This window comes from Sapajus apella, unplaced genomic scaffold (assembly GCF_009761245.1).
Source record: "Sapajus apella isolate SASKATOON/1434 unplaced genomic scaffold, GSC_monkey_1.0 scaffold36, whole genome shotgun sequence".
Classification (NCBI taxonomy): domain Eukaryota; kingdom Metazoa; phylum Chordata; class Mammalia; order Primates; family Cebidae; genus Sapajus; species Sapajus apella.
The window spans coordinates 7,779,896-7,806,096 of NW_022436976.1; the positions used below are offsets into that span (position 1 = coordinate 7,779,896).

The 26,201-nt window shown below is 37.5% G+C and overlaps 1 protein-coding gene and 1 pseudogene across 2 annotated transcripts; both read right to left on the reverse strand.

The window, feature by feature from the left end:
* Positions 1 to 4,404: 4,404 nt before the first annotated feature.
* LOC116563793 lies at positions 4,405 to 7,667 on the reverse strand (annotated as a pseudogene).
* Positions 7,668 to 7,793: 126 nt separating this feature from the next.
* Positions 7,794 to 25,755, reverse strand: IFI44 (interferon induced protein 44). Of its 2 annotated transcripts, XM_032296507.1 has the most exons (9): positions 22,700 to 25,755; positions 21,963 to 22,426; positions 17,159 to 17,195; positions 15,996 to 16,191; positions 15,397 to 15,546; positions 11,110 to 11,281; positions 9,969 to 10,069; positions 9,099 to 9,273; positions 7,794 to 8,109 (listed from the first exon to the last, which is right to left on the reverse strand). In XM_032296507.1, exons 2-9 carry the CDS (start codon positions 22,414 to 22,416, stop codon positions 8,060 to 8,062), a joined length of 1,335 nt encoding a protein of 444 aa, XP_032152398.1. In that variant the 5' UTR covers positions 22,417 to 22,426; positions 22,700 to 25,755; the 3' UTR covers positions 7,794 to 8,059. The 2 variants fall into 2 exon arrangements, with proteins under 2 accessions (XP_032152398.1, XP_032152399.1); XM_032296508.1 differs by lacking the exon at positions 15,397 to 15,546.
* Positions 25,756 to 26,201: the final 446 nt, after the last annotated feature.

The following is a 26,201-nucleotide window of genomic DNA, read 5'->3' on the forward strand; positions in this document are numbered from 1 at the left end:
GAACCAAGATGCAGTTTTTCTTAGAATAGCACGTGGCTACCTGCAAACCCCTACGTGACCCCCATAGTCTGTAAGCCAGGCTGCTGCCTTCACTGCCCGTGGTGAGGCAGCCAGCCTGGCTGGTTGAACTAAACTTGCTAAATCTGACCCTGAGTCTGCCTCTCCATCCTTTCGGTCAACCTCACATATGTATTATCTAATTTCATTCTTACAATATGCCTATGAATTCAGTACTGTTGTCATCTTCATCTGTAAGATGGGGAAACTAGAGACTTTTAGAAGGTCACAAATTATCAGGCAGAGTAGGAATTCAGGCCTAGTTTTGCCTAATTTCAAATTATGTGTAGTTATAACTTCTCATTTTTTTCTGTTTTAATTATAAAATACAAAATACATGCAGAAAAGTATAGATAGATAGATAGAAGATAGATCAGATAGATAGATAGATCAGATAAATAGATAGATAGATAAGCATGCAAAAATTTCCCTTAGATATATGACAAAGAGTCAAAGAGCTAGCTTATCAGGTCTACATGTCTTCAACTTTACTGGAAACAATGCAAATGTCAGTTAACAGCCAAATCGATAAAGCATAGTAAATACATACAATGGAATAACACTCAGCAATAAGAAAGGAACTACTGATAGAAGCAACAACTAAAAGAGTAAAAGAAGCTGGGACAAAACAGAGGACATTTGGTTTTGCTCTGTGTTTTATTTTCCTTCCAACATGGCAGATTTGAGGCATTGTTAGCATGCCTCTTCCACTTGCAAAAAAAAAAAACAGTGTGTAGAGAGTCATACTGTGAGCTTTTTTCCAAAAAGGAGAACGGAAACGGATCGCAGACCCTTTGAAAGAAGTGGCAGGCTGCAGTCCACACCATGAGCCAAGTGGAATTTTCACAGTGTGAGAAGTCACAGAGTGTGAGAAGGAAAGAGACTGCCTCCGGGATGTAAACTCCCACTGGGGAACCTGGCAATCAAGGCGATGGGGGAGGCCTTAACCCCACACAGCTCTGGAGCTGATTTCGTAAGCGGTGGGGAGTATATGAGAAGGAGCAGCATCAAGTGTGCTTTGCATGCACACCCAGTCTCCAGAGGGGACAGAGAGAAGCTATTCCTGATTGTATCTCATAGGGGACCGTAGGGAAGCCTGCTAGCTAACTCAGGTGGCAGTCACAGGTTGAAAGACACTCCCAACTGAGATTTGCAGTATAATCTTGAGGGGGGATGAATTTCCCTTGGCTAGAACCAAGGGGCAAGTGGGAAGTGTGCTGTAGCTATAGATACAAGAGATGGCCACCTCTGCTTCGCAGGCTGACCGAAACGCCATGGCCTGAAAGCCATGGTTTCCATCTCCTTGTGTTACGGTAGGTAGGTGGTCAGACATGAGCAGGTCAAGAGAGGGCTCCCTCGACTTACCAGGAGTGTCAGGAGACCATCCGGTGTGGTCCAGCAGTTGTCACTGCCTCTCTTAAATGATAATTGGTTGCAGCCAGCACCATGGAAAGGCAGTTTGCCAGCAGATAAAAACACCTGAAATTGATAATCAGCAGCTTTCAATAAGATCTTAGGAACTGGGCAAGTGGGCTCAGTTCCTTGGGCATGCTCATTAACAGCAAAATGTTGGAGAATGGCTTTCCATGGCATTCTACCAAAAAGGGGAAGAAAGCCTCAGGTGAACATGCATACAACTCCACTAAACACTCTGCACATGCTCTCCTCCCAAGCACAAGCAGGGCACCACTATGTGGGCATCTCACTCTAAGGGAAGAATGAAGGGGAAGGGGCACAAGACACTGACAGTAGGCCAGCATATAAAATCCTAGGTTCAGGTTTAAACAGGGCACTTGACCTCCAAGATGCCCACTTGGGTCTCTTCCAAGTGTACTTTCCTTTCTTTCCTGGTCTAAAGCTTTATTTATTTATTTATTTATTTATTTTTATTTTTTGAGATGGAGTCTCACTCTGTCACCTAGGCTGGAGTGCGGTGGCATGATCTCGGCTCACTGCAACCTCCAACTCCCAGGTTTAAGTGATTCTCCTGCTTCAGCCTCCTGAGTAACTGGGACTACAAGTGGCGCCCACCACGCGCAGCTAATGTTTGTATTTTTAGTAGAGACGGGGTTTCACCATGTTGCCAGGATGGTCTCGATTCCTTGACCTCATGATCTTCCCGCCTCAGCCTCCCAATGTGCTGGAATTACAGGTGTGAGCCACTGCACCCAGGCCTCCTGCCCTAACGCTTTTTAAGAACTTCCACTCCTGCTCTGAAACGTGTCTTGGTCTCTTTTTCGGCCTTATGCCCTTTAGTTGAATTCTTCCTTCCAAGGAGACAAGAATTGAAGATGCTGCAGGTCTATACAGATTCCCCGCTGGTAACTCGGATAACTTCTGCCTCCAACATATTTTGGTGCTGTGACTTGGATACCTTCTGCTGCTAAACCGGAGGCAGCTTTGAGTTCTGAGTGCAGGCTGCCTGGAGCCTAGACAGCTACTGCTAGCGAAACACTGCAGGTGTGAGACTTGCCACCAAGAGCTGCATTACTAAATTTAGAGTTGGAATTACTTCAGCAAAATATGTTTGCCAAGAACATAAAACAAGTGTTTTGATATTTTTTAATAGACAGACTATTTTAATTTTTCATTGACAATTACTTGTATATTTTATAGATGTTGATAGAGGCATCCTATTGCATGTATACTTTTCCAAAATTAAATTTACTTCTTCCTCTGGTCAGTTGGCTTCCACAGGCAATTAATCAAATGGAGTATCATTGCATTGTGAAAGTTCACTCTCTATGAAAGTTTTATTTTCAATTACATCTATAAATGAGTCTATATTTCCTTTATTGCACCAAACAATTATGGTAGGAAATTTAAATAATGCTGAGCACGCTACACATCCATACTACTACTGTGTCATTTTACTATCCATCCCAGTAAATATTCCATTTTCTGCATGCTATATATTTTCCTGTAACTGGGGTAGTTCCCAGAGGCCGCTGCCCAGTGAATTCTAAGTACCATCTGGTCTGAGAGAAAAGCATATGCCAGCCATTACAGAGCAAGTTTTTACTGATAAAGGCTTTTAAGTAGCATCTGTTTCCCATAAAGAGGAAATGGTGTTGATCCTTAATCTGTCCAATCTCAACCGATTTCACCACAAGGAGCATGGCTGTCTTTTAAAGTTGGGTACTCGGGTTATGAGAAATTAGCAGTAAAGACTGCATCCTCAGTAATAGCTTGCCATGGGAGGCTGGCATTAGTGTTTCCACAGCCTAAGCCTCTAGTTTACCTAGCCCCAGTTTCTCTCTCTCCCTCCCTTCCTTCCTTCCTGCCTGCTTTAATTCCTTCCTTCCTCTTTTCCTTTCTTTCTTCTTTTCCTCCCTTATTTCTTCTTCCTTTTTTTCTTTCTTTTGAAATTTCAAATAGCTTTACTGCCTTCCTAGCTGGCCTACCTCACACAGGCAAGGTTTCTGAGAAAGATCTCCTTCTAGTGTCCCTGAGTTAAAATTCCTTCTCATAATAATAAGCCTCCGGAAAAGCCATCTACACTTGATTACCACATCAAATTTAATTCCAAAGGCTCCCAAATCCCTGTTGGTATGTTGGAGCTGATTTTAGTTAATACCATAAGTATAGTTGCTGCTAACTGTTTATGCCGTGAGTGCTATTTAAGTGTATGATTGGCACCCAAAATACTGATCCTTCAGAAGATTTTCAGTTGAGCATGATGACTCCTGGACGCAGTTGATTTTGGTCAGTCTTATGCTTCTTATAATCAGTTTCGTCCAGGTAATGCCAATAATGCAATTTTATTGAGCCTCGATAACCACGTGCCCTGCATTGTGTCAAGCACTATGCATTCCTTATCTCGCTCTGTTTTTTGTTGTTGTACTTTAAGTTCTCAAAGGCAAATCCATAATGATATTTGATCATCATGTCAGGCCATAGTTCACTCTCTTGGACCTCATTCCAATGTCCTAAGTGTCCTATTTGTTTAATATTATTTCTTCCACATGCACATGTGATTTATTCAAAAGAGCAAAGGGGATTCCAACCTATTAGAAATGCAGTGTTGGCATGTTTTTCTTCATAGCCATCCCCAGCTGAGAGTCACAATACATCCAGATCAGCTCAAGGGTAAGATTTTCCTCCAGGCTACAACAGAACCAATAAGATAAATGTAGCCAACAAAATGAAATTCAAATGAGCATTTCCACCAGTTAAGATTGAGGTAAGTCATCAAGGGTAATTGATGTTTTTTCAGTAAATAACCTAAACAGAGTTCTTGGCTTCAGTGCCATTCTCCTTTCTAGTTGGAGAAAAATTTTAGGATCTTCTTTCTGAGCCGTTAATTACTCGGCGCTACAGGATAGAGAAACAGTTAGGAGTATTTTTCTCTTGTTCTGAGACCTTCTCTCAGGAAAAAAGTGATGTGTCCATTCCCAGCATCATTACACATTTTATCTATGCCCTTCTCATCTGCCATGATTATTTTGCTTTCTATCTGTTATCTCTTTATTGCTGGCTTTTATTCCTTGGGCATGTCTCTACTGCTTATCTACATGGGGCAAATAGCTGGAATAACCCTGCCAGGCCTTCCCCACAAAGAAGAAATGTAAATATAAGTAGTGATGGGACCACACCACTTGTAGGCAGTGGAGCAGCACTTACAGCCAGTACTAGTTTATACATGAGATGGAGTCACTATCCAGTCCATTGTTTCCTTACCAGTATGCAAATCAAATTCACAGGCATTGAAACAGCATCCTGAGTGGTGATACCTCCCTATGCTGGGGTAGGCTATGTGTAGCCCAAACCTGATACAACTAGATAGGGCAAGATAAAAGAAAATTTTTGTTGGAAAGATAAAGCTCTGTAAGTGCATCATCAGTCTTCTCTTTATCCCTACAACCATGTAGCAAAAATCCTTCCCAATGGTTTTTCTACTTTAAATTCACCCAATCCAACCAGCTAGTCCTTCATGTCCTCATCATCACCAGTTTTTATTAACAGATATTTTAATTGCCCATTCCAATTAGATTTTTGGGAGCGGGAAGAGCAAATATTTTTAAGTAGTTCGTTGGCTTTTTTTTGCACAAATACACTGGAGAAACATGTGATGCTGTCAGCATTTAACACAATCCTGGGCCACAAGTCTGCACACTCCTTTGCAACTGGTCCTATGATGGCAGGACCTTCCATCTTGCCTTCATTGTTTTCTATGACCCCTGTATTATCTTCAAAATAAAGAAACATACCATTCTTTCTTTGGTATGACTTTTTTTGCTGAACTACTACTGCTGGATATGCCTCCTTTCTGAGCTCTGGTTGTCTGCCTTTCTTGACTGTGATCATCACCATGTCACCCACACCAGCAGTGGAAAGTCTGTTCAGCTGCCCTTTGATTCCCTTCACAGAGATGATATAGAGATTTTTGGCTCTGTTGTTGTCAGCACAGTTGATCATGGCTCCTATCGGCAGACCCAGGGAATTCCAGTATTTCATACTGGAGGACCCACTACATCCTTGCTTAGCCATCTTCAACACTGGAAAAGGACAGAATGACCCATTTCAATTCTTGATGAAACTGTTACTAAATTGATGATGCAGAATCTGATAAGTCCATATAATGCTGGGTCTCTTAGCTCAGTTTTGTATATAGGCATCATGATATGTAGACTTTGATTTGATGAAATATAACCTTAGGAAACTGAGTTTATTCACATTCTGTTGTTCCACATCTATAATAGTGTCCTAAGCCAGGGATCCCCATCCCCCAAGCCACAGACCAGAATGAATTTGTGGCCTGCTAGGGACCAGATCACACAGCAGGAGGTGAGCAGCTGGTGAGCGAGGGGAGCTTCATCTGTATTTACAGCTGCTCCCCATTGCTCACATGACTGCCTAAGCTCTACTTCCTGTCAGATCAGTGGTGACACTAGATTCTCATAGGAGCATGAACCCTATTGTGAACTGAGCATGTAGGGGATCTAGATTGTGCTCTCCTTAGGAGAATCCAATGTCTAATGATCTGTCACTGTCTCCCGTCACCCCAAGATGGGATTGTCTAATTGCAACAAAACAAGCTCAGGACTCCCACTGATTCTACAGTATTGTGAGTTATAGAAGTATTTCATTATATAGTATAATATAATAATAGCAATAAAGTGCACAATAAATGTAATGTGCTTGAATCATCGCCAAACCATCTGACCCCCCACTGGTCTGTGGAAAAATTGTCTTCCATGGAAGCAGTCCCTGGCGCCAAAAATGTGGGGGACCACTGTCCTAAGAGATTGCTACACCCCAAGGATAAGCAAACTCAAAGCCCAACATTTATGTATTCTAGTCAGAATCCAGTTGAAGCCACCTGGGGCTATTAGTAAGGTTTCTACATAGTCTACCCGTGGTTCTTTGCTTTCAAAGAATCTTACCAAAAGTCATCTCTTAGAAATTCTCTATTAACATTCTGAATAACGTGTTACTACATTAGTAGTTTCCATAAAGGAGTATGTCATGATTCTACCCAATGTTTATGGCTTGCACAACAATATCCCTGCTTATTTCATGTACCCAAATAGATAAATCCAAGGAATGGAACAGTATACCAGCCTTTGTATTCTAATCCCTTATGAGCCAGCAACTAGGCTTTATCTGGTGGCCATTGGCATGATCCATTTGAATTCTTCCACAGAATTACCACAGATTTCCACAATTTAATTCTCCTCACAGTGTATGCTTACTTGACTGGTCATGTGGCTCCCCTATGTACTAAATGCAATGTCATTAACCACAGCGTAAATCAAAATAGCATGCATTACCTCAGATGAGTCAAAATTGTCCTGTACTCTCAGGTGTATTGCCTTCAATTTTGCCCATTTTGTGGACTTTAGCCTTCAACCAAGGTTTACCATCAGCGGGGTGAAAGAGATTAAGCTTCCATCAGGCATAATGCCCCTCAGAATAGTAGATACCCTGGCTAATAACTAGACTGGGGCATAAAGGAGACTTCAGAGATGCCTGCTGCTGAAGTTTTGTTTCTTATCTGAGTGCTAGTTTCTCGGGTTTGTTAAGTTTGTAAAAATGCATTGAGCCATATACATGAATCTTGCACCTTTCATGTTTATACTATATTTTAATAAAAAACTTTTTAAAAGTAATTGCTAATAATTTTAGACTTATTTATAAGACTTGAATTCAGATAGCTTAAGATTATCAAGGATGCTAACCTGAGAGAATGATAGCAACACGTAAAATAAGTAATGAAGCGGTGAGAGTGTGTGTGTGTGACAGAGAGAGAGAAAGAGGGAGAGTGAGAGAAACAGAGACAAAAACAGAGAGACAGCTAGAGAGAGAGAAATTGTCAACCGTTTTTGAATCCCCAGATTCAATTATTTCTGAAGCCAGTTCTATGCCCTTTCTCTGGTTTGATTACTTGCTCCAACACTACACTCCTCCTTTTTACTCATATAATTCAGGTTGAGTGTTGTCACTAGTAACTAAAATAGTAACAACTACAAAGTAATCAAGCTATAGTCTCTTTCAGTTTTAGTCTTATGGAATTCTTATTAATATTAATTACTGCATTCAGTAAGTTTCAAATATTAAGCAAAAATGGCTTTAGGTTAAAAAATACAACATTAAGAAGGGACTCATACAGACTAAAATCACATGCTTTAGAAATAAAATCAGACGACAAAATTAAGGCGAAAGCAGTGAATATCAGAAAATCCTGACAAATGAACTTTTTTCCAAAATCACACACACTCACACACATTATCAAATTAGACCCAAGTTTTATAAGAAATTAATTTTTTCACAGATACAGAATATAAATCCAAGAAAAATTACTGTTTTTCACAATTATGATTTTAAATCACACTATTTCTAGTCATTTACAAGTACTACGATGTTCTGTTTCTTCATCCTATATGTAAATAAAACATCTCTTCAGTCTTAGTTACTTCTCTTTGGCCTGTGCTTTCTCCTTTCTGAGTTTTACTCTTCTGTGATGTGGTAAAACTTATTAATATGTGAATCTTTTGCATATCTATTTTTTTCCTTTTTCATGCTTTAAGATAATTTCCTTCTTTTGATTCCCTGAGAAAAGAGAAACAAAATATTCTTAGTGGATTATCTGGGGAAAGGCAACCAGAGGGAAGAGGAACATTGGGTCACTGAAGATCTAAACCAACACTAATATTAGGAGCGCATGTACCATGAGGAAGAGAAGAGACGAGGAATCCAAGGGAGAGGCAGAGTTAGGGCAACAAAGTTAGTCATATGAAAGTTTTCCAGCAATTTGAGCAAGAGAGAACTGGGGAGGATATGATATTCTAATTTGACTTCCCAAGCACTAAAATAAGATTTGAGTTCAATAAACTGAAACCTCTGTTTAATCTTTAAATGGAACAGTGCAGCCTGTACTATGCACAAGTTGTTAGAAGCAAGTTTATGTAATACTATATTATGAGGCCATTAACATAAAAGAACATACCTCTACCTAGCAATAAGTGCACTGCATGATGAGGAACTAAGATGAAGGAGAGGAATAAAAAGGCAACTCAAAGAAAGACAGAAGCATAAGGTCCTAAGGAAGGATCAAATAATCAAAGATGGCATCTGATCAGGAGCAATGCTGATCCAATCCAGTTCTAGGGAGAAATGCCAGATATAGGTGATGGGAAGGAAGGCAGCAAACCACACTGCCATGTGTGTACCTATGCAACAATCTTACATGTTCTTCACATGTACATCAAAACCTAAAATGAAAAAAAAAGGAGCATAGTCTGAGAAAAGAGGCAAGGGATACAGCTTGGGATGCTCAGAGAGTGGGAAGGACTAGATGGAGTATTTTAAAACTTTCATCAGAGGGGGAAAAAATGTAGTGCAGATTCCCTAGGGCATACTCCAGGAAGAGAGGGAAATGTGAGGAGGGAAAAATGCATCCAGGCAGTGGATTAAACAGCAGAACTGATCACAGGGCACCAGCCCAGAAAGGCACAGCTACCAGGTATCTGATAGATCTAGGCATAAAGTGGCCAACTACCTGACCCCTTCCAGGCTTCCACACCACCAGACACATCTACCTGTTTGCTCAAGAGGCAAATTCTCTAAGAAGTCATCAGCAGCCCACAGCATTCGTCTCAGAGCAGAAAGAATTAGAACATCCTTTACAGGATCCAACTCCCACTCAGAGGAATAATTGCTAACCACCAAGATGTCAGGAAGAGCAAATCCAAGTTTTCTTTGGAATTCCTCTATCTGCAATACAGAAATTAAAAAGACATTGCCAAAAACTGAAAATATTATTTTTATGTCAATATAAATTATGAAAGCAATATCAAAATGTAGGAACTTGCCAATAATTTTCTACCGGGTAAATGGAGATCAGGACTCACAAAGTACCTTGAAGAACTTCATGTCAAGTTCTAATGTTACTGGCAGTTATATTTTGGAATATGTGCAGTGGATTCTAAATGATTTAGAAACAAAATTTTAAAGATATCTACACTACAGTCCATAACTCTCCTGTTTCTTTTACAAGACGTTCTCTGGATAAGTAGATTTCATTACACTAGTTTAATGTTTAAATCTTGCTTAGACTATTTAATCTCTAGAACCAGACTGCCCAGGTTCAAAATATTTATCTGTCACTGCGCGGCACTGTCAATAAACATTGGTAAATATTTATTCTGTTTTCTTTGTTTCCTCACATGTAAAATGTATTAATGACAGTACACATTTCATAGGCATTTTATGAGGACTGATTAAGAAAATCTATCACATACTTAGTACTCAACAAACATTAGCTATCATTGCCTTCCCCCAACTGGTGTTTAAGAATTTTAAAATTCTTCTTAATCCCAGTAGCTGTTTGTTTTTATTTTTTACACACTAATATGTGATTGTAGTAACATACCCCTGAAAATGTGTTTACAAAGGGAATCAGTAATTACCTTTAACTTCACACGCCCACATCTGTCTATTTCTATAAGGTCAGATTTTGTAATCAGATCGATGTTATCCAAGTGAGTGAGCAAAGCCACATGTACCATATCTATGACAAACAGAAATTTTTAAATCATTTTAGAGAGCTACAAGTTACTCAACTATCAACTATGGAGCAATTTCAAATTTGGAAAGTTCCCCCCACCCCCTGTCACCTTCACTCCCCAAAAGAACTCCTTGGAACTACTTATTAGTATCTGAAAATTCTCTAACATGGGAAATTTCCTCCATTGTCTTCCATGGTAAAAAATGAGGATTCAAATGAAACCACCCCTTGGAAGAGGTAACTAAAATTTATACTACAATATTGCTGATTGATTTCATATTCTGTCCAGAAATAATGTTTGGATAGAGACTAGGAAAAAGACCAAAGGGCTCTAATGAACAAGATGGGGGAGAAGAGTCCTCAAGAAGGAGACAGAATGTGTCAAAGCATCACAAGTAAACTGCTCTTATTTCACAACACTAGCAATCATCTCTCTGCACATCTCCCCTTTGCCTAGTTTTAAATTTCAGCAAGCAGGTAAGTTGATCACTCTCTGCTTCTAAATTAAGAAGAGTGATAAACTGACTCTTTCCCACTCAAAATGGATATGACCAAGAAAAGCCAGAATGGGTCACCCTAAATCTCTGATCCTAGTTATTTCTCCCAACTCTTTATCTCTCCCTACCAAACTTCTTACCTTCCTATTTTTTTCCTTACTGAAATGTTTCTTTAAACTTTCTAATTTTTAAGGCCCAAGGCCTTATCTTGGTCAATAAATGCATGCCAGGATACAGGGGTAGCATGTAGTTCGGATTGTACTACCCTTCATATATATATTAAACTTTTTAAAATTCTTAACAAAAAAGACTTTAAGGTAGGGAATATTATTATACTAACTTGATTGATTAAAAAATTGAGGCCCAGAGAGTTTAATTACTTGCACAAAGGCATATAGCTACTGAATGCTCAATTTGATTGAAGCATGCTGGTAGGTCAGGGAAGGCTGAAATATGCAATTACTTAAGTTCTTTATCCTGTCCAAAAGACATTCTAAAATACAATCTGGTCAATTCCCCTTAGTAGCAAAGTGGAGTGAGACTCACCATACTTTATTAACAACCTTCGAATGCTTCTGATCTTTGCTATCATCTTAGAGGAAAAGTGTTCAATAGAGTTGGCATCAAATACAAATGCCACACAATGAATTCTGTCCTTCAGCGATGGGGAATCAATGTAGTTATGATGACTTGATGTGATTGGTTTCGTGGGATTAAACTGTAAAGTAGACATAGAGCAACATTTTAATTCAACAAATATTTATGAGCACAAATTATATGGCCAGCACTGTGCAAGTGAAGCAAATGGTAAACGAAACAGAAAAGTCTCTAATAGTGTGAGGCTAACAATCCGGGTAGAGAGAAAAGGCATTATGCAAGTAGCTAGCAGTCCTTTCACCGAGTCAAGTAAGGCCTCTGTGAGGAAAGGACATGTAATCTGAGAGCTAAAATAGCAGGAGCTGGTCTGCTAAAGAGGGTAAGGTTATGGCTGAAAGTGTTCTGGATAAAAGAGGCGATCTGCCCACCGATAGAAGGAAGAGCACTCAGAAAAAAGGCTGGTACTATCAAGCAGAGTGCAAGGAGGGGAGGGGTTCAAGATGAGATGACTTTACTCTTCAGCTAGCACTTTCTCTGCTGGGAATCCGTCCCACTGATATACTATAAAAAATGCAAAATGACACATGCACAAGGTTATTAACTGCTGAAACATCTGTATCAGAAAAATGCCATGTCAATGAAAAATTCCCCCCACCCCCTGTCACCTCCACCCCCCAAAAGAACTGATATGTCAATAAAACATAGTTTTGTACCACTTCTCCAAGAATGGAGTAGCCACAAATTTGTATGTACTTTGTTGTACATTTAAAAAGGTAAGTACATTTTATATGGTTACTAATAGGAAGAGGGGAGAAATTTATTTGAAGTGGCAGAGAAGGAAGATAGATTATTTGAATCTACCTTATTTTGTATATTTGATCTTTGAACCAACGCTAAACATAAATAGAAAACCAAATTAACTTAAAAACCAATTCATAAATTTAATTGAATTAGTGAACTGTTGTGGTTATTATACAGAGAAACTATTTCTGATTGACTTTAAAGTACAGTAATTTGGATACCCCTACAAGGATACATGATACAACCTAAATACACTATAAAGGTCTGCTAAAATGTTTTGTCTCCAGTTTGGATTGTGATTATATGAAATGATATTAAATGATTATGATGAAATTGTTCATGGTACTGATAGAGCCTTTATACTGAGACTACTGTAGATATCACATAAGATAAAGCAAATGAGTTGTGACATGATATTCTGTTATCTCCAGTGTTTTTGAGAATGGAAATTCTCATTTTGGGAGAAGCAGATATACGGGTAATAGAAAAGAGAGTAAGCAAAAAGTGTTTAGTGCTGAATTTGAATAAGAAGTTTCTGTATAAGTTTATCATTTATTTTTTCTCATGAAAATGTATATTAAATAACTCTGATCACTAAAAAAGGCAAGAAACAATGACCAACCAAGTAGCTATGAACATTTCTAATGCCCAAATCAGGACTACTTCAAGAACCAGCTGTTGTAAAACTGTGGCAAGAATCAAAGAATATAAAAAAGACTTTTAAGTTCATGTCAAAAGGATTCAGGATCCAAATTGTAGAGGCTCCCACTGATACAAGATGGTAAATTTGACATCAGTATGGAGAAAACCTACAATGGATTGAAACACACAACATATGTTCAATTCATATTGACTTATTAATAACAATAAAATAATAGCTTGCCCTTATTGGCAAATGCAAAGGGGATGTTATTATTTCAAAATCCTGTAAAAAGGAGAACAATTCAAGCATGTATCCGGTTGGTCTTTTTAAATTGCACTACTGGGTAATCAAAGAGTGGATGAGGGGAAGTTTCTCTTTCATATGTAAAATGGTGAACAAATAATACAGAGTGTCACTGTTTTTATACCTTAACAAGTAAATGGGTCTAGGCATTAAACATTGATTAATACCAATATTAGAAAAGTGAGAAATCCCCAAATTGTGCACCTTTTCATAGAATACAACACAATCTGTAAAGTAGCATCTGAGCTGAAACACTCTTTAGATTCAACTCTCAATATTCAGGATATATAGAAAACAGAGGACCATGTAAAACTACCCTGAGGGATGCAAATAACGGAGTTTGGATTACATAGACATCTACAAAAGAACTAGATTTCTTACTAAACAAATGGCAAGAAAAAAGCAAGAGATATAAAGGCGGAACATACCAAATCCAAGAGGCTGAATAGATCTATTTGATATTTTTTCAAACAAACTTAAAGATTTGTATTTATAAAGCAATTAGAAATTTGAACATTGAGTTGTATTTGACAATTTTTTGAACAATTTTTAATTTTAGGTGGGATAATCGTATTATGGCTATGTTTAAGGAGAAACATATATGCTCCTATTTATATATTTATATGTATATTCAATGTTGAATAAAATTTTATAATTTCTTGGTTTACTGTAAATTAATACAAGAGAAGAGAAAGTGGGTGGCTAGATGTGGATAAAACAAGATTGACTCTAGATCAAAAAATTTTGAAGTTGAGTACGTGGAAATCCGTTAAACTATTCTGTCTACTTTAAAATTCTCTATAAAAAAAAAAGGTTTTATTTAAAAAAAGAATATTTTTAAAAAACGCATTTATAAGATAACTCCATACTAAAGAATGAAAGAATTTTGCATGAATAGAAAAACAAAACTTGTTGTGTTTTTGAATAGGCACACTAGATACGTAAAGATGTAAATCAATTTTCAGTATAAAGTGTAATATAATTTCAATGTAAACAACAAGAAATCAAACACAAATGATCAAACAAAGCACAAAAAACCTCACTTGAAAAAGTACGTTTATGAAAATTGCTAACAAAAAGAAATAGGAGTAATAAAAATGAATGTGAATATCCAGTAACTTATCAAGACATAATTGATTAATATGGTAATTAAAACAATTAGATAATATGGTAATTAAAATGCTATCATGAAATAATAGATCACTGCATCAATAGAATAAACTAGAGAATGCAAAGACTAACCCCAATATTTCGCAATGGAAAGATACAAAATGTATTCACTGAAAGTTGTTGACATGATTGACTATCCATTTGGAACAAAGTAAACTTAATGATTAATTCAAGATCTGAATGTTCATTAAAAGACTAGAAGTTTAAAAAATATATAGACTGAGATGGTTCTTTCATCTCTCCTTCCTCTTGCCTGGAACAATGACAGTGCTCAGTGTCCTTTCACATAAAAATGAAAGCCACGTGTCACAGTCAGGTGGGGCTGCTAGGACACATTGCATAGATTACGTGGCTTAAACAACAAACACTTATTTTTAACAGTTTGATCAAGGTGCCAAAAGATTCAGTTTCTGGTCAGTGCCCTCCTCCTGGTTTACAGAGAGTCACCTTTTTAAATTAAATTTAATTTAATTTAATTTTTTTATTGCATTTTAGGTTTTGGGGTACATGTGAAGAACATGCAAGATTGTTGCATAGGTACACACGTGGCAGTGTGATTTGCTGCCTTCCTCCCCATCACCTATATCTGGCATTTCTCCCCATGCTATCTCTCCCCAACTCCCCACCCCTCGCTGTCCCTCCCTTATTTCCTCACGACAGACCCCAGTGTGTGAGGCTCCCTTCCCTGTGTCCATGTGTTCTCATTGTTCAACACCCGCCTATGAGTAAGAACATACGGTGTTTGATATTCTGTTCTTGTGTCAGTCACCTTTAATCAGTCACATGACAGAAAGAGCTCAAGTCTCTCTTGTATGTAAGGACACTAATACTATTCATGAGGTCTCTACCTTTATGACCTAATTACCTCCCAAAGTCCCTCCCTCCAAATATCATCACATTGAGGATTAGCACTTCAACATATAAATTTGTGGGAGACATATCATTATACCCCATGTTGAGGGTGTCAAAAAGTCAGAAGGATCTCTGAAATGAATAACTTCAGATAGCCGCCACAGTGCTCCCAAGCTGTCTGCCTTCAGACTTCCTGTTACACAGGAAAAACTGTCTATGTAGATAAGTTCATGCAGTTGGACTTCTGTTTCACATAGCTGAAAGCAATGGAAGGTGAAACAGCATTCATAGCTGTTACGATAACCGTGATGGAAGAGCCCTTGAGACGTTTTTATTTTTTTGAAAAAAAAAATCAAAAAGAGACAAAGAACATTGAGCAAGTATAGTTTAAGCAGATAAATGCTGATGCATTTGTACAAACATAAGCATTTTTTTTTAATTATAATTTCTTATTAGTCAAATCTTACCTGGTATCTATCAGGAATGTGACCGTTTAAGATGCTGACTATATCATCGACGTACAAGCCTTCTTCTTTCTCACCCAGCCCCAGTGAGTCACAGAGAATAAATGGCAGGGAACTGCCATCTTCCCCATTTCTAATAGAGTATGTCCTATACTGTAGAGGGGAGAAAAACAACTTTAAAGAATTTTTTTTTTTTCTGAGATGGAGACTCTCTATGTCACCACGGCTGAAGTGCAGTGGCGTGATCTTGGCTCACTGCAACCTCCACCTCCCAGCTTCAAGCGATTCTCTTGCCTCAGCCTCCTGAGTAGCTGGGATGCACCACCATGTCCGGCTAATTTTTTTTTTATTTTTAGTAGAGATGGGGTTTCACCATATTGGTGAGGCTGGTCTTGAACTCTTGATCTCATGATCTGCCTACCTCAGTCTCCCAACATGCTGGGATTACAGGCATTAGCCATCGCGCCCAGCCAAGAATAATGTTTTATTGTTAATTGAGATGAAGTTTACATGTAATAAAGTTGATCTGTATGTAAAAGGCTTTTGAAATATAAATAATTTGAACAGACAAGCAAAGGTTAGGTGGCCTCAAATGTACTTACCTTCTCAGATGTCCCAGTTGTATTAGTGCCCACAAAAGCCTGATGTGTTACATGCCCTTGGAAAACAGACCTCACTGAGTTGAAAAAGCTGGACTTCCCAGCTCCAATTGGACCCAGCAGCAGAATTCGTATTTTTTGAACCAGGGATCCATATGGTTCATAAGTTCTCAAGGCAGACAATAAGCTCTTCCTGAGCCTGTTTAGACATGACAATTTTTAACAATTGACTGACTTTAGGTCACAAAACCTTACAATGAATTTTACTAGAATTCATTTTTTCATAGATACCATTTTTGTTTAGCACCTTGCCTTCTTACGTAAAAGACATGAGACTACCTTACCTCAAATCCTACTGCAAAAAGAACAAAAAGCAAAATAATGTACAACTAAAACCAGATATAAAATGTTTCAGATTTAAGTTCCTAGACCATATAAATCTATGAATAAATAATAGCTATATTAAACATAAAGATCAATATTTAAGACTAAACTTCAGACGTCACAATACATGTGATTAGGATTTTAAATGTGTAATTAGTATATTAAGTCCTATAGGCATAATAGTGATGTTTGATCAGGAGAATGAAACCATAGTCACAAAAAGTTCCCCTACTAGAATAATGGTGGGGGTAAGGCAAGGTTGGTGGTGATTTGTTAGAAGTAGCAGTGGAAGCAGTGTTTGAAGGCCTTAGGTAAGCATATGATTCAGCTATGGACTCACTTGTAGTTCGAATTTGCTAGTCAGAATAGTAAGGATGAAGTCACGATATATGTGACTTCCGAAGTTTATGAAAGTAATCAATTTCTATCATATACTTGAAGTTCATGGTAGGTATTCCCCACCTACCAACCACTTCTTCCACAGAAACTCTCTAGAGCAATTGAAACTTTAACTGCAAGAATTCTAAGCAAAACGCAGACATACAAACAAATAACTGTTTTTATTCAAGTACGTAACATCAAAACTTCCTCCCCTCTGCTCAGTGATGTTTTTGTTTTAACATTAATATTATCAGACATTTTATGATTATGGTACAGTTTGTTCTTGATGATCCACAAGTTATGTGTGATAATATGTGTTGCCAATTTTATTGATGAGACCTATGATAGAATAAGTCAAAGATAGTGAAGAGAGTAATAGCATCTTAAAGACATTGACTTACTCAGTGACCACTTTCATCTTTCTTTCATCCAGTAAATCTAGGGAAATAATAAAAGAATAATGTAGATTAGAAGTTGTTGAATGATTGGCTGACTGAATGAATGTCAATGAATTCACTAGGGACAAATACTAAAATAGCTTTTCCATGATAACAGTCCTGCCTAGTGAAAAGGGAGCAATTTTATAGAGAAAATTCTGTTAAATCTCATTAACATCATCTCATTTGAAGAGGCAAGGGCTTGAGGCACTAGACCCTGCAAGACTGTACTATCAGCAGATCTCTTCTCATTCAGTTACTCAACAGTGATGTGTGACTCACTCCGACATGGGAATTGAGGGTATGGGTGTTTTCTGAATAAAAGAAGCAAGGCCTACAGATGTGGGAATGCTCTAATAAGGCATTTTCTCCTCCATAATCCAATAGGTCTAAGATGGTTAATGTGCGGAGACAAACAGAAAACACAGGCACTAGATTTTCTCTACAACTTGACATTAACAATTGGAATTCCAGAAACTTCCAGCTTACTTAATTTTATTCCTGTCCCCGGAAGAGAAAATGAGACTCATGCCTACCCAATCAGAGCACAGTAAATCGTTCAGGGGTAAGCAAAGGACTTTATTCAGATCAATAAGGCTCAGGCTCAGAATTATTTATTCTTGGAAAGAGACATTATTATGGTGAATTTAAAACAGAAAGGATAAGGATAAGTGAGGCTAGCAATTCTCTCAATTACAAAAGAAGAATAGCATGTGGAACATTTCTAAACATGGCCATACATGTGGTAACAAAGTAAACAATAAATTACCAATAGTAGAAATTGTGAAAACTTCACTCAATGCCTATAATAAGACTAACAAATCCCAAGTACAAACAAATGGAAAAGCAGCCTCTGGGGATTTAAAAAATCTCTTAAATAATTTTAATATCCAAAAGGAAATAAAAAACACAATTATAAAAATATAGAAAATAGCAATATGAACCTTTATATCCATTTTGTGATAAAACCCATTTCATGAATGACAAGAAAGAAGGAAAATGCTGGAAATTGAAAATAGATTTAAGAAGAATAAAGAAACAAACCCTAGGAATATAAAAGTAAATAATAAAATATGAAATCAAATTTTAAAACGTGAAGAAAGGATGAATTAATATAGTAATTATTTTGAAATGTAAAATAAATTTTATCTTATTTTATCAAAGAAAGACAAAATTGCTAAATGTCATACCACCACTCATATACCAAAAGTTACATATTCTAAAAATCATACAAAATGCTGAAAATGATTTGAAGTGACAGACACCCTTGTATAGTACTTATAGTTGTAGAAATTGATACAACTATGTTAGGAAACTTTGTCAGTGTCAACTGAAGATGAATATAGACATAGCCTATGATCCAGCAATTTCATTGGTATTTTCTTCAAAAAAAATTCATATGTGTGAACCAAAAGATACGTACAATAATATTTATAGCAGTATTATTTGTAATAGCCACAAACTGGAAAACACAAATGTCCACCAGTGATGATTGGATAAAATACTGTGAAGAATGGACCACAATGGAATTCTACATGAATGAAAAGGAACAAACTATTGCTACATACAAGAATAAGGATGAATCACTATGAAGGTAGGAATTAAAGCGGCTAGACCAATACATTCACTCACTTTACTGGGGAACACTCTCAGAAAAAAAGATAATTGACCGAGTCTAATTTTCTAATAAATATTTTCTAATTTTATGTCCTGGTAAATAGACTAATGATATTTCCCACATGGAACAGTACTCATATCTTGACTGTCCTTAACAGGATATCTGTTGGCTAAGAATTTCTTAGTAAATAAATCTAGATTCCAGGCAGGAACGGTGGCTCACACCTGTAATCCCAGCACCTTGGGAGGCTGAGGCAGGTGGATCACGAGGTCAGGAGTTTGAGACCAGCCTGGCCAGTATGGTAAAACCCCATCTATACTAAAATGCAAAAAACTAGCCAGGTGTGGCAGTGCATTCCTATAATCCCAGCCACTTGGGAGGCTGAGGCAGTAGAATTGTTTGAACCCAGGAGGCAGAAGTTGCAGTCAGCCGAGATCGTGCCACTGTACTCCAGCCTGGGCTACAAAGCAAGACTCCCTCTCAAAAAAAAAAAAAAAAATCAGATTCCGTGGATTAAGGGGGCATGCTTCCTTGAAAATGTCATGGAAGCTGGTGTATAATTTTTCAATATGTAAAGTGGACGATAAACTTTACTTAAAAGCCGTGCCTATTACTTTGGCCCCTAATGCATATGTGGAATATGGAAAGAAAAGATTTAGGGAGCCATACAGAATATCTAAGTACTCTTTCTGCCTTTTCTTAGATTTATAATTGCCCCTATCTTTGAAATTACTAATACAGCAATATTTGGTAAGAGATCTGATTTGTAGGAGTCATATTTTTAAATGAAATCTAATCCCTTGTATTAGCTCAATGTCATAAATATAATATTGAATGGAAGAAGCTAGACACTTTGGTAGGTTTATAATTATGTATATATGATTCAAAAACAGAAAATATTAATGTTGATACAAGACATAGAATAATGGTTACGTTTGGTTGGTAATAAATGAAAAGAATCATGACAGAGTCTTCTGAAATGATGGTAGTCTATTTTTTATTCTGAATGTTGTTACATGAGGGCGTTCTAATTGTGAATACACTTATCAATTGTGTACTTTACTGATTATGGTTACATCTCAATAAAAAGTTTACTTAACTGATCTAGGATAGCCGATATCATGATTTATCCAAGCAAATTTACCAGGCTTTGAAAATTTTATTTAAAAAAATATTTAGGACAGCAAAGAAGAAAGATCAAATGACTCAAATAGTAGTTAAAAAAAATGATAAATAATCTGGCCTTAGGTTTTCCACAACAACATCAATGCTGTAGAAACATTAAAATATCCCCCAAAATAAATGTAATACAAGAATGATGTGCTCTTATAGTCATCCAAGTATGAATATCACAGACAATTACTTTAGAACATGCAAATACTCAGGTAATGCCATTCACAGGAGCCCTTCTTTTCAATGATGAGGTATAAACAAGTATTTTATAGAAGATGCAAATCACAAACACACATAAAGTTGTTAGTGACCAAGGAAAAGTGGAAATAAAAAGGAGAAACTATCTTTTCACAATCAAATCAGCAAATATTCTAAAACTTGATGATATCCAAGATAGATAAGGATACAGGGAAACAGGCATTTCTATAATGATTAGGGATGGTATAGACAACTGAACCTCTTGAAAGGCATCCTTCCAAATCCAAATAATCATAACCCTTAAGTGACAATTTCATTTCTAAGGAGTCACCGTAAAGAAGTATTTTTGTAGACAAAGTTATATGCTTAAAGATACTACAAGAGCATTGTTTACAACAGCAAAAATTGGAAATAAATATTCTTTAGTTAAAAAAAATTATGTTCTTTTCATATAGTGTCAAACTATATGAAAGCAACTGAAAAGTCCATCAACAAATAAATGGACTTTTAAAATGTGGTATATACATATAATGGAGTGTTACTTTGCCTTATAAATGAAAAAAAATCCTGTCATTTACGACAATATGAATGAAGTTGGAAGATATTATGCTAAGTGACATAAGCCAGATACAAAAGGACAAATACTACATAATCCCACTTATATGAGGACTCTAAGATAGTCAAATTTATAAAAGCAGAGTTAGAATGGTGGTTTGCCAGGGACTGTGGGAAGGAGGAAAGGGGGATACATTTGTAAAAGGGTACAAAGTTTTACCTATGCAAGATAATTAAATCTTAGAGATCTACTGTACAGTATAGTACCTACAGTAACAATACCGTATGGCAGGGGTCCCCAACCCTTGGGGCCATGGAACTGTGGCTGTCTGTGGCCAGTTAGGATCCAGGCCACACAGCAGGAGGTGAGGGGCAGGCAAGCAAAGCTTCATCTGTATTTGCAGCTGCTCCCTATTGCTCATATTACAGTTTGAGCTCTGCTTCCTGTCAGATCAGAGGTGGAATTAGATTCTCATAGGAGCACAAACGCAATTATGAACTGTGCATGAGGGATCTAGGCTCATGCTCCTTATGAGAATCTAATGCTTGATGATCGGTCACTGTCTCCCATCACCCCCAAGTTGGGATTGTTTAGTTGCAGGAAAACAAGCTCAGGGGTCCCACTGATTCTGCATTACAATGAGTCGTATAATTATTTCATTATATATTACAGCATAATAACAATAAAGTGCAAAATACATGTAATGTGCTTGAAACCATCCTCCCACCACCAGTCTGTGGAAAAATTGTCTTCCACGAAACTGGTCCGTGATACCAAAAAGGTGGCAGCCACTGCTGGTCTACAGTAAGTCTTTACTTAACATCATCATGGATTCTTGGAAACTGTAATTTTAAGCAAAACAACATACAGCATGTCCTTGAAAAATGTCTTTCTTCCGTAATCATGAGGGAAATAAATCGATTTCCTTCTAAGTTGTTTCACTTAAGTCACAGTTTCCAAGAGCCTATAGTCCACATTAAGTGAGGATTTACTGTACTTAAAAATTTGCTAAGGATAAATCTTATGTTAAGTGCTCCTATCATAAATATATATTTTATTGACCATGGTTGTGTCTTAGCAAACAATTTGTGTCCAGGTTTCAGTCTGAACCATCCAAATTCTGGACAAATGAAAAGGTCACATTTCCTTAAAGAGATGAATTGGTTCAAACCAACCAAGCATGCAAGGGAGAACTTTATACAGCATTTGCTGATTAAACCTACCTTCACAACGAAAAACTTCACATTCCTGAATAGACATAGCACGATTTTGACCAAGTCCAAGATTTTCAATTTTCTTTAAGCTCATAATCACTTTTTGATAGCTTACATTTATCCAGAAGTCAATGGAATTACATTGTATATTTTCATCAGCAAACAGTATTTCTGGTGTACATCGTCCTGTTTCACATTTTGAAATTTTAGTCCCTTGAAGTGTGAAAAGGAGGATGGCAGCATACTTTCCTTGCTGGTAACTCATTTGTGAATAAGCTCCAATAACATGATCTCCACTATAAATCACTGTTAGAGTAGGCCCTTGATTACAACATCTATCAAGCAAAGCTTGTTTACAGAATCCATGGACACTAGCCTTATAGAGAAGGCTAAGCCGCTTTTCTCCAATATAATTTTGCAGAATCTTTTCTTGCAACCATGTCAAACGTGTTGTCACTGCCATACTGCTTGACCTAATGGAAAATCAGATATATTTTCCATTAAATATTAAAAAACAGATAACATGTACTGTTATAAAACTTGCATTTATGCCTCTTATATACTCTACATAACGAAGGGTGAACAGACAGCCAAAAAATGAGAAAACAAAGGATAAACAGCAAAACACAAATTAGCTAATTTTTTAATTAAAAAAAAACAGAGATTGACAAATGACACTGTCTTCTGAGAGAGAGAGAGAGAGACTAATGCTTGCTAGGAAAAATGAAAAGCAGAAAGACATTTACCTGCTGCAGTGTCGGTAGTATCAGCTAGAGCTGAGGGTAGTTGCTCTGTCTGGATATCTAGGAAAGCACAAAACTGGAGAAGGAAATTATTCAGCAGCCTTGAAGCTTTGACGACTCGGAGAAACGAAACTGAAGCTCAGGATGCCCAGCCCACTTGATAGCATGCCAACTTCTCTCAACAAAGGAGCATAAACTGATCTAGCTAATTTAGACAGTACATTTATAGAAAAAATAATATTGAGAGAATCAAGGAATTGAAGTCAGAGGGAAGGAAACATAACAGCTCACTGACTTTTTAAAAATATTTTTATTTAAGGATAATGCAACCAATTCCTGTATATAGACATATAAAAAGTAGTGCATATTCTCCCTCTAGAGTATGTATCTCAAATTCATTTACATCTCTTAATCCCTGCTATCAATTTATTCTATCTACACTAGCATACTTCCTTATGTGGAATGTTATTATAGCCTCCAGATTTGTTCCTGTGCTTTTCTGCCTGGCACCTGTGTTCTAACCACAGGAAAAAGAGGAGATGTCATTTATAGAGATAAGATATAAGATATATACAAGATATAAACCAACTCGTGTTAATTTCATGATAAAGTCCCTTCTCTAACATGGCATTGCTAGTTGTCATAAATTTGTGTTCTATAGGCAGAATTCAGCCTTCGCATTTGTTGTGTAGGGCCAATGTAATTTCTTTATTTTTTTTTAATTTTTGAGTGTGAATGCTTTTATATCATTGGGTATCCACTCTCCAGTCCCCCTTTGTCCACTCTTGCTTTATACCTGACTAGTTCTAACAAATTTAAATTAACTGCCTGCCCTAAAAAGGATTTCTTAATTTGTTGGCCCTATTAAAAACAATAGCACCATCAAATAAAAATATTTTAAGCAGTTTATGGGTATTATTACTTAGCTTTAAAAATCATATTATTATAGGCTTATTATTTGCCAATTTACAGGTATCTCACATATTTATTTTAATAACTTTATGATGAAGACAATATTATTGCCACTTTACAAATAAATAAACAAGAGTTTTGGAGTATAAGGGAGAAGAAGAGTAGGAAGAGGAGTGAGAAGGAAAGGAATCTCCTACTTTAGACAGCATAATCAGGAAAGGTCTATCTAACGAGACATCATTGGAGAAGTGTCCTGAATGGAGTGAGAGGGAGCACCATGGAAATATCTACGAAAAGAGCTTTATAAGCAGAGAGAAGGGCAAATATAATCACCCCTGCAGCAGCTTGTTGCAGTAAGGCGGTCAGTATGGTTGGAGCAGAGTTAAGCTTGGAGAAGAACAGCAGTGAATACTCTGGCCACTGTGTGGAGAAAAGCTGGAAAGTGCTAGATGTGGAGATTGTAGCTCTGCCGTAACAAAGGGGCAAAACCGTAGAGGACCTGTCTCCACTAAGCTGAGTTACACACTGCAGCCTGTGGCTGACAAACAGTCTGAGAGAGGCTCCTGCCCTGGCACGAATGAATCTTTAAGGGTGAGCAGTTCATTTCCCTAATTTTATGCCCATTAGAGTGGGCCTCTTGCCCACATTGTCTGATCTGCTGAGGTTGTTAATGTTTTTGTCTTTCTTATTACGGCCCATAGCTTTATAAGCTGCTGGTGGTAAGGAAGGCTTTGAAGCTGAACCCAACAGAGAAACACGGGACAACTTCCACAAAGCTGTGGCAGGGATGCAGCAGTCTCAAGCAGAGAACACTGAGTAATATATATACGGATTTTGAAGATCAGCAGGTGTTGAACACAGTGTCCACACTAGCTGCACACTTTCTATGTTCAGGTCCCACTACTCCCTGACAGTCTTAAAGGAGCAGGAAACCCTCCTTTTTTCATTCTGAAGATTGTGTCAAGAACTCAAAGGAGTAGGAGTGGCTAACATGGGCCTGACAGATACCTATCTGTTCATTCAGTAAGAAGCCTGGAAATCTTAGGGTAATATTTCACAAATCCCCTATAGCATCAATTGAACTGAAATAAACAAAATTTAGCTTCTTAGTAAATGAACAGGACACAGAGATAGGAAGAGAGATCACTTGGTAGCCTGTGCTTAATCTCCTATTCTTCAAGATATGTTGTTTCAAGAGCTGGCATTTATCAAGACACAAGCAAAACTGCCCTCTCTGAAATAATCCAGTAATTTAGGTAGCCCTTGCTCATGATGTGTAAAATATTCCCAAATAAAATTATGTCCTTTAAATGAACCATCACTTTCAAGAAACTAATGTTCCCAGCTCTTTTCCTTGAACCTCTGTAAGACATAAATGTTCCCTTCCATATGAGTTCAGAGGTGTAATATATCCCAGCAAATGACTCGTGCTGGGACTCCCCTTCCATACTTCGATGTGCCCTTTCGGTGCCAGTGACTTACCTTGTGTATTGGGATTATTTTGAGTATCCTAGGTCCAAATAAAGGGGATATATTCCAAGTGGAAAGACTGCCTCAGCTAAATTTCAGGGCAGAAGTGGGCTCTTACATTGGAAATTCTATAGATGGCAGTCCATTATTAATGGAAGATCCATAGGCCACATCAACAAAACTGATAGCATTTCTTCTCTATGAAGTGAAGTGTGGGGATTCCTCAAATAATGACAAAGACTTCCATCATGTTTCCTGGCTTCCATGTATTATCCTGACTCTGACCCATCGCATAGTCCTCAGAAGTCTCCCTCTGCTGACCACATTCTTTCTCTTGGTCTCTCCAGTTCTGTTTCTCTCTCCTCCTTCCACCAGAGTTATGTCTAATTTTTCTTTCCTCTCCTTTTCCAGAATGGGTAACTGTCTTGCAGTATCTCCAGAAATGGGAAATGTAAATAACCCTGACTTTATTACTTTTTTAATCCATAATCATTATGTAAATGTTATGTCCAGATTCTTTTATGCCCTGACCTACCAAGAGCAGTCTACTATAGAAGTTTAAAAGTCTGAATATTGGCTGCAATGGCTAATGTCTGTAACTCCAGCACTTTGAGAGGCTGAGGCAGGTGGATTTTATGAGCTCAGGAGTTCAAGACAAGCCTGGGCAACATGGTAAAACCCCATCTCTACCAAAAAATATACCCCCCCAAAAAAATTAGCCAGGCCTGGTGGTGTATGCCTGTGGTCACAGCTATTCAGGATGCTGAAGTGGGAGGATTGCTTGAGCCCAGGAGATTGAGGTTGCAGTGAGCTGAGATCGCACCACTGGACTCCAGCCTCCTGAGTGACAGAGTGAGACCCTACCTTCAAACAAATTTTAAAAAGAGTCATTATTTCTGGTTGTTCTTTTTTGTTTCCTCCACTCCCTCATTTAACCATTCCCTCATTTAATTTTCAAGAGAACAATGTACGTGACTGGGAAATGGGAAACCATATATAAAAAAATGCAGAAAAATATATTAAAATGCCACCTTAAGAAGCCATCTAACTACACATGGTATCTGATGTGGTTTGGATGTGTCCCTACTCAAATCTCATCTGGAATTGTAGTTCCTGTAATCCC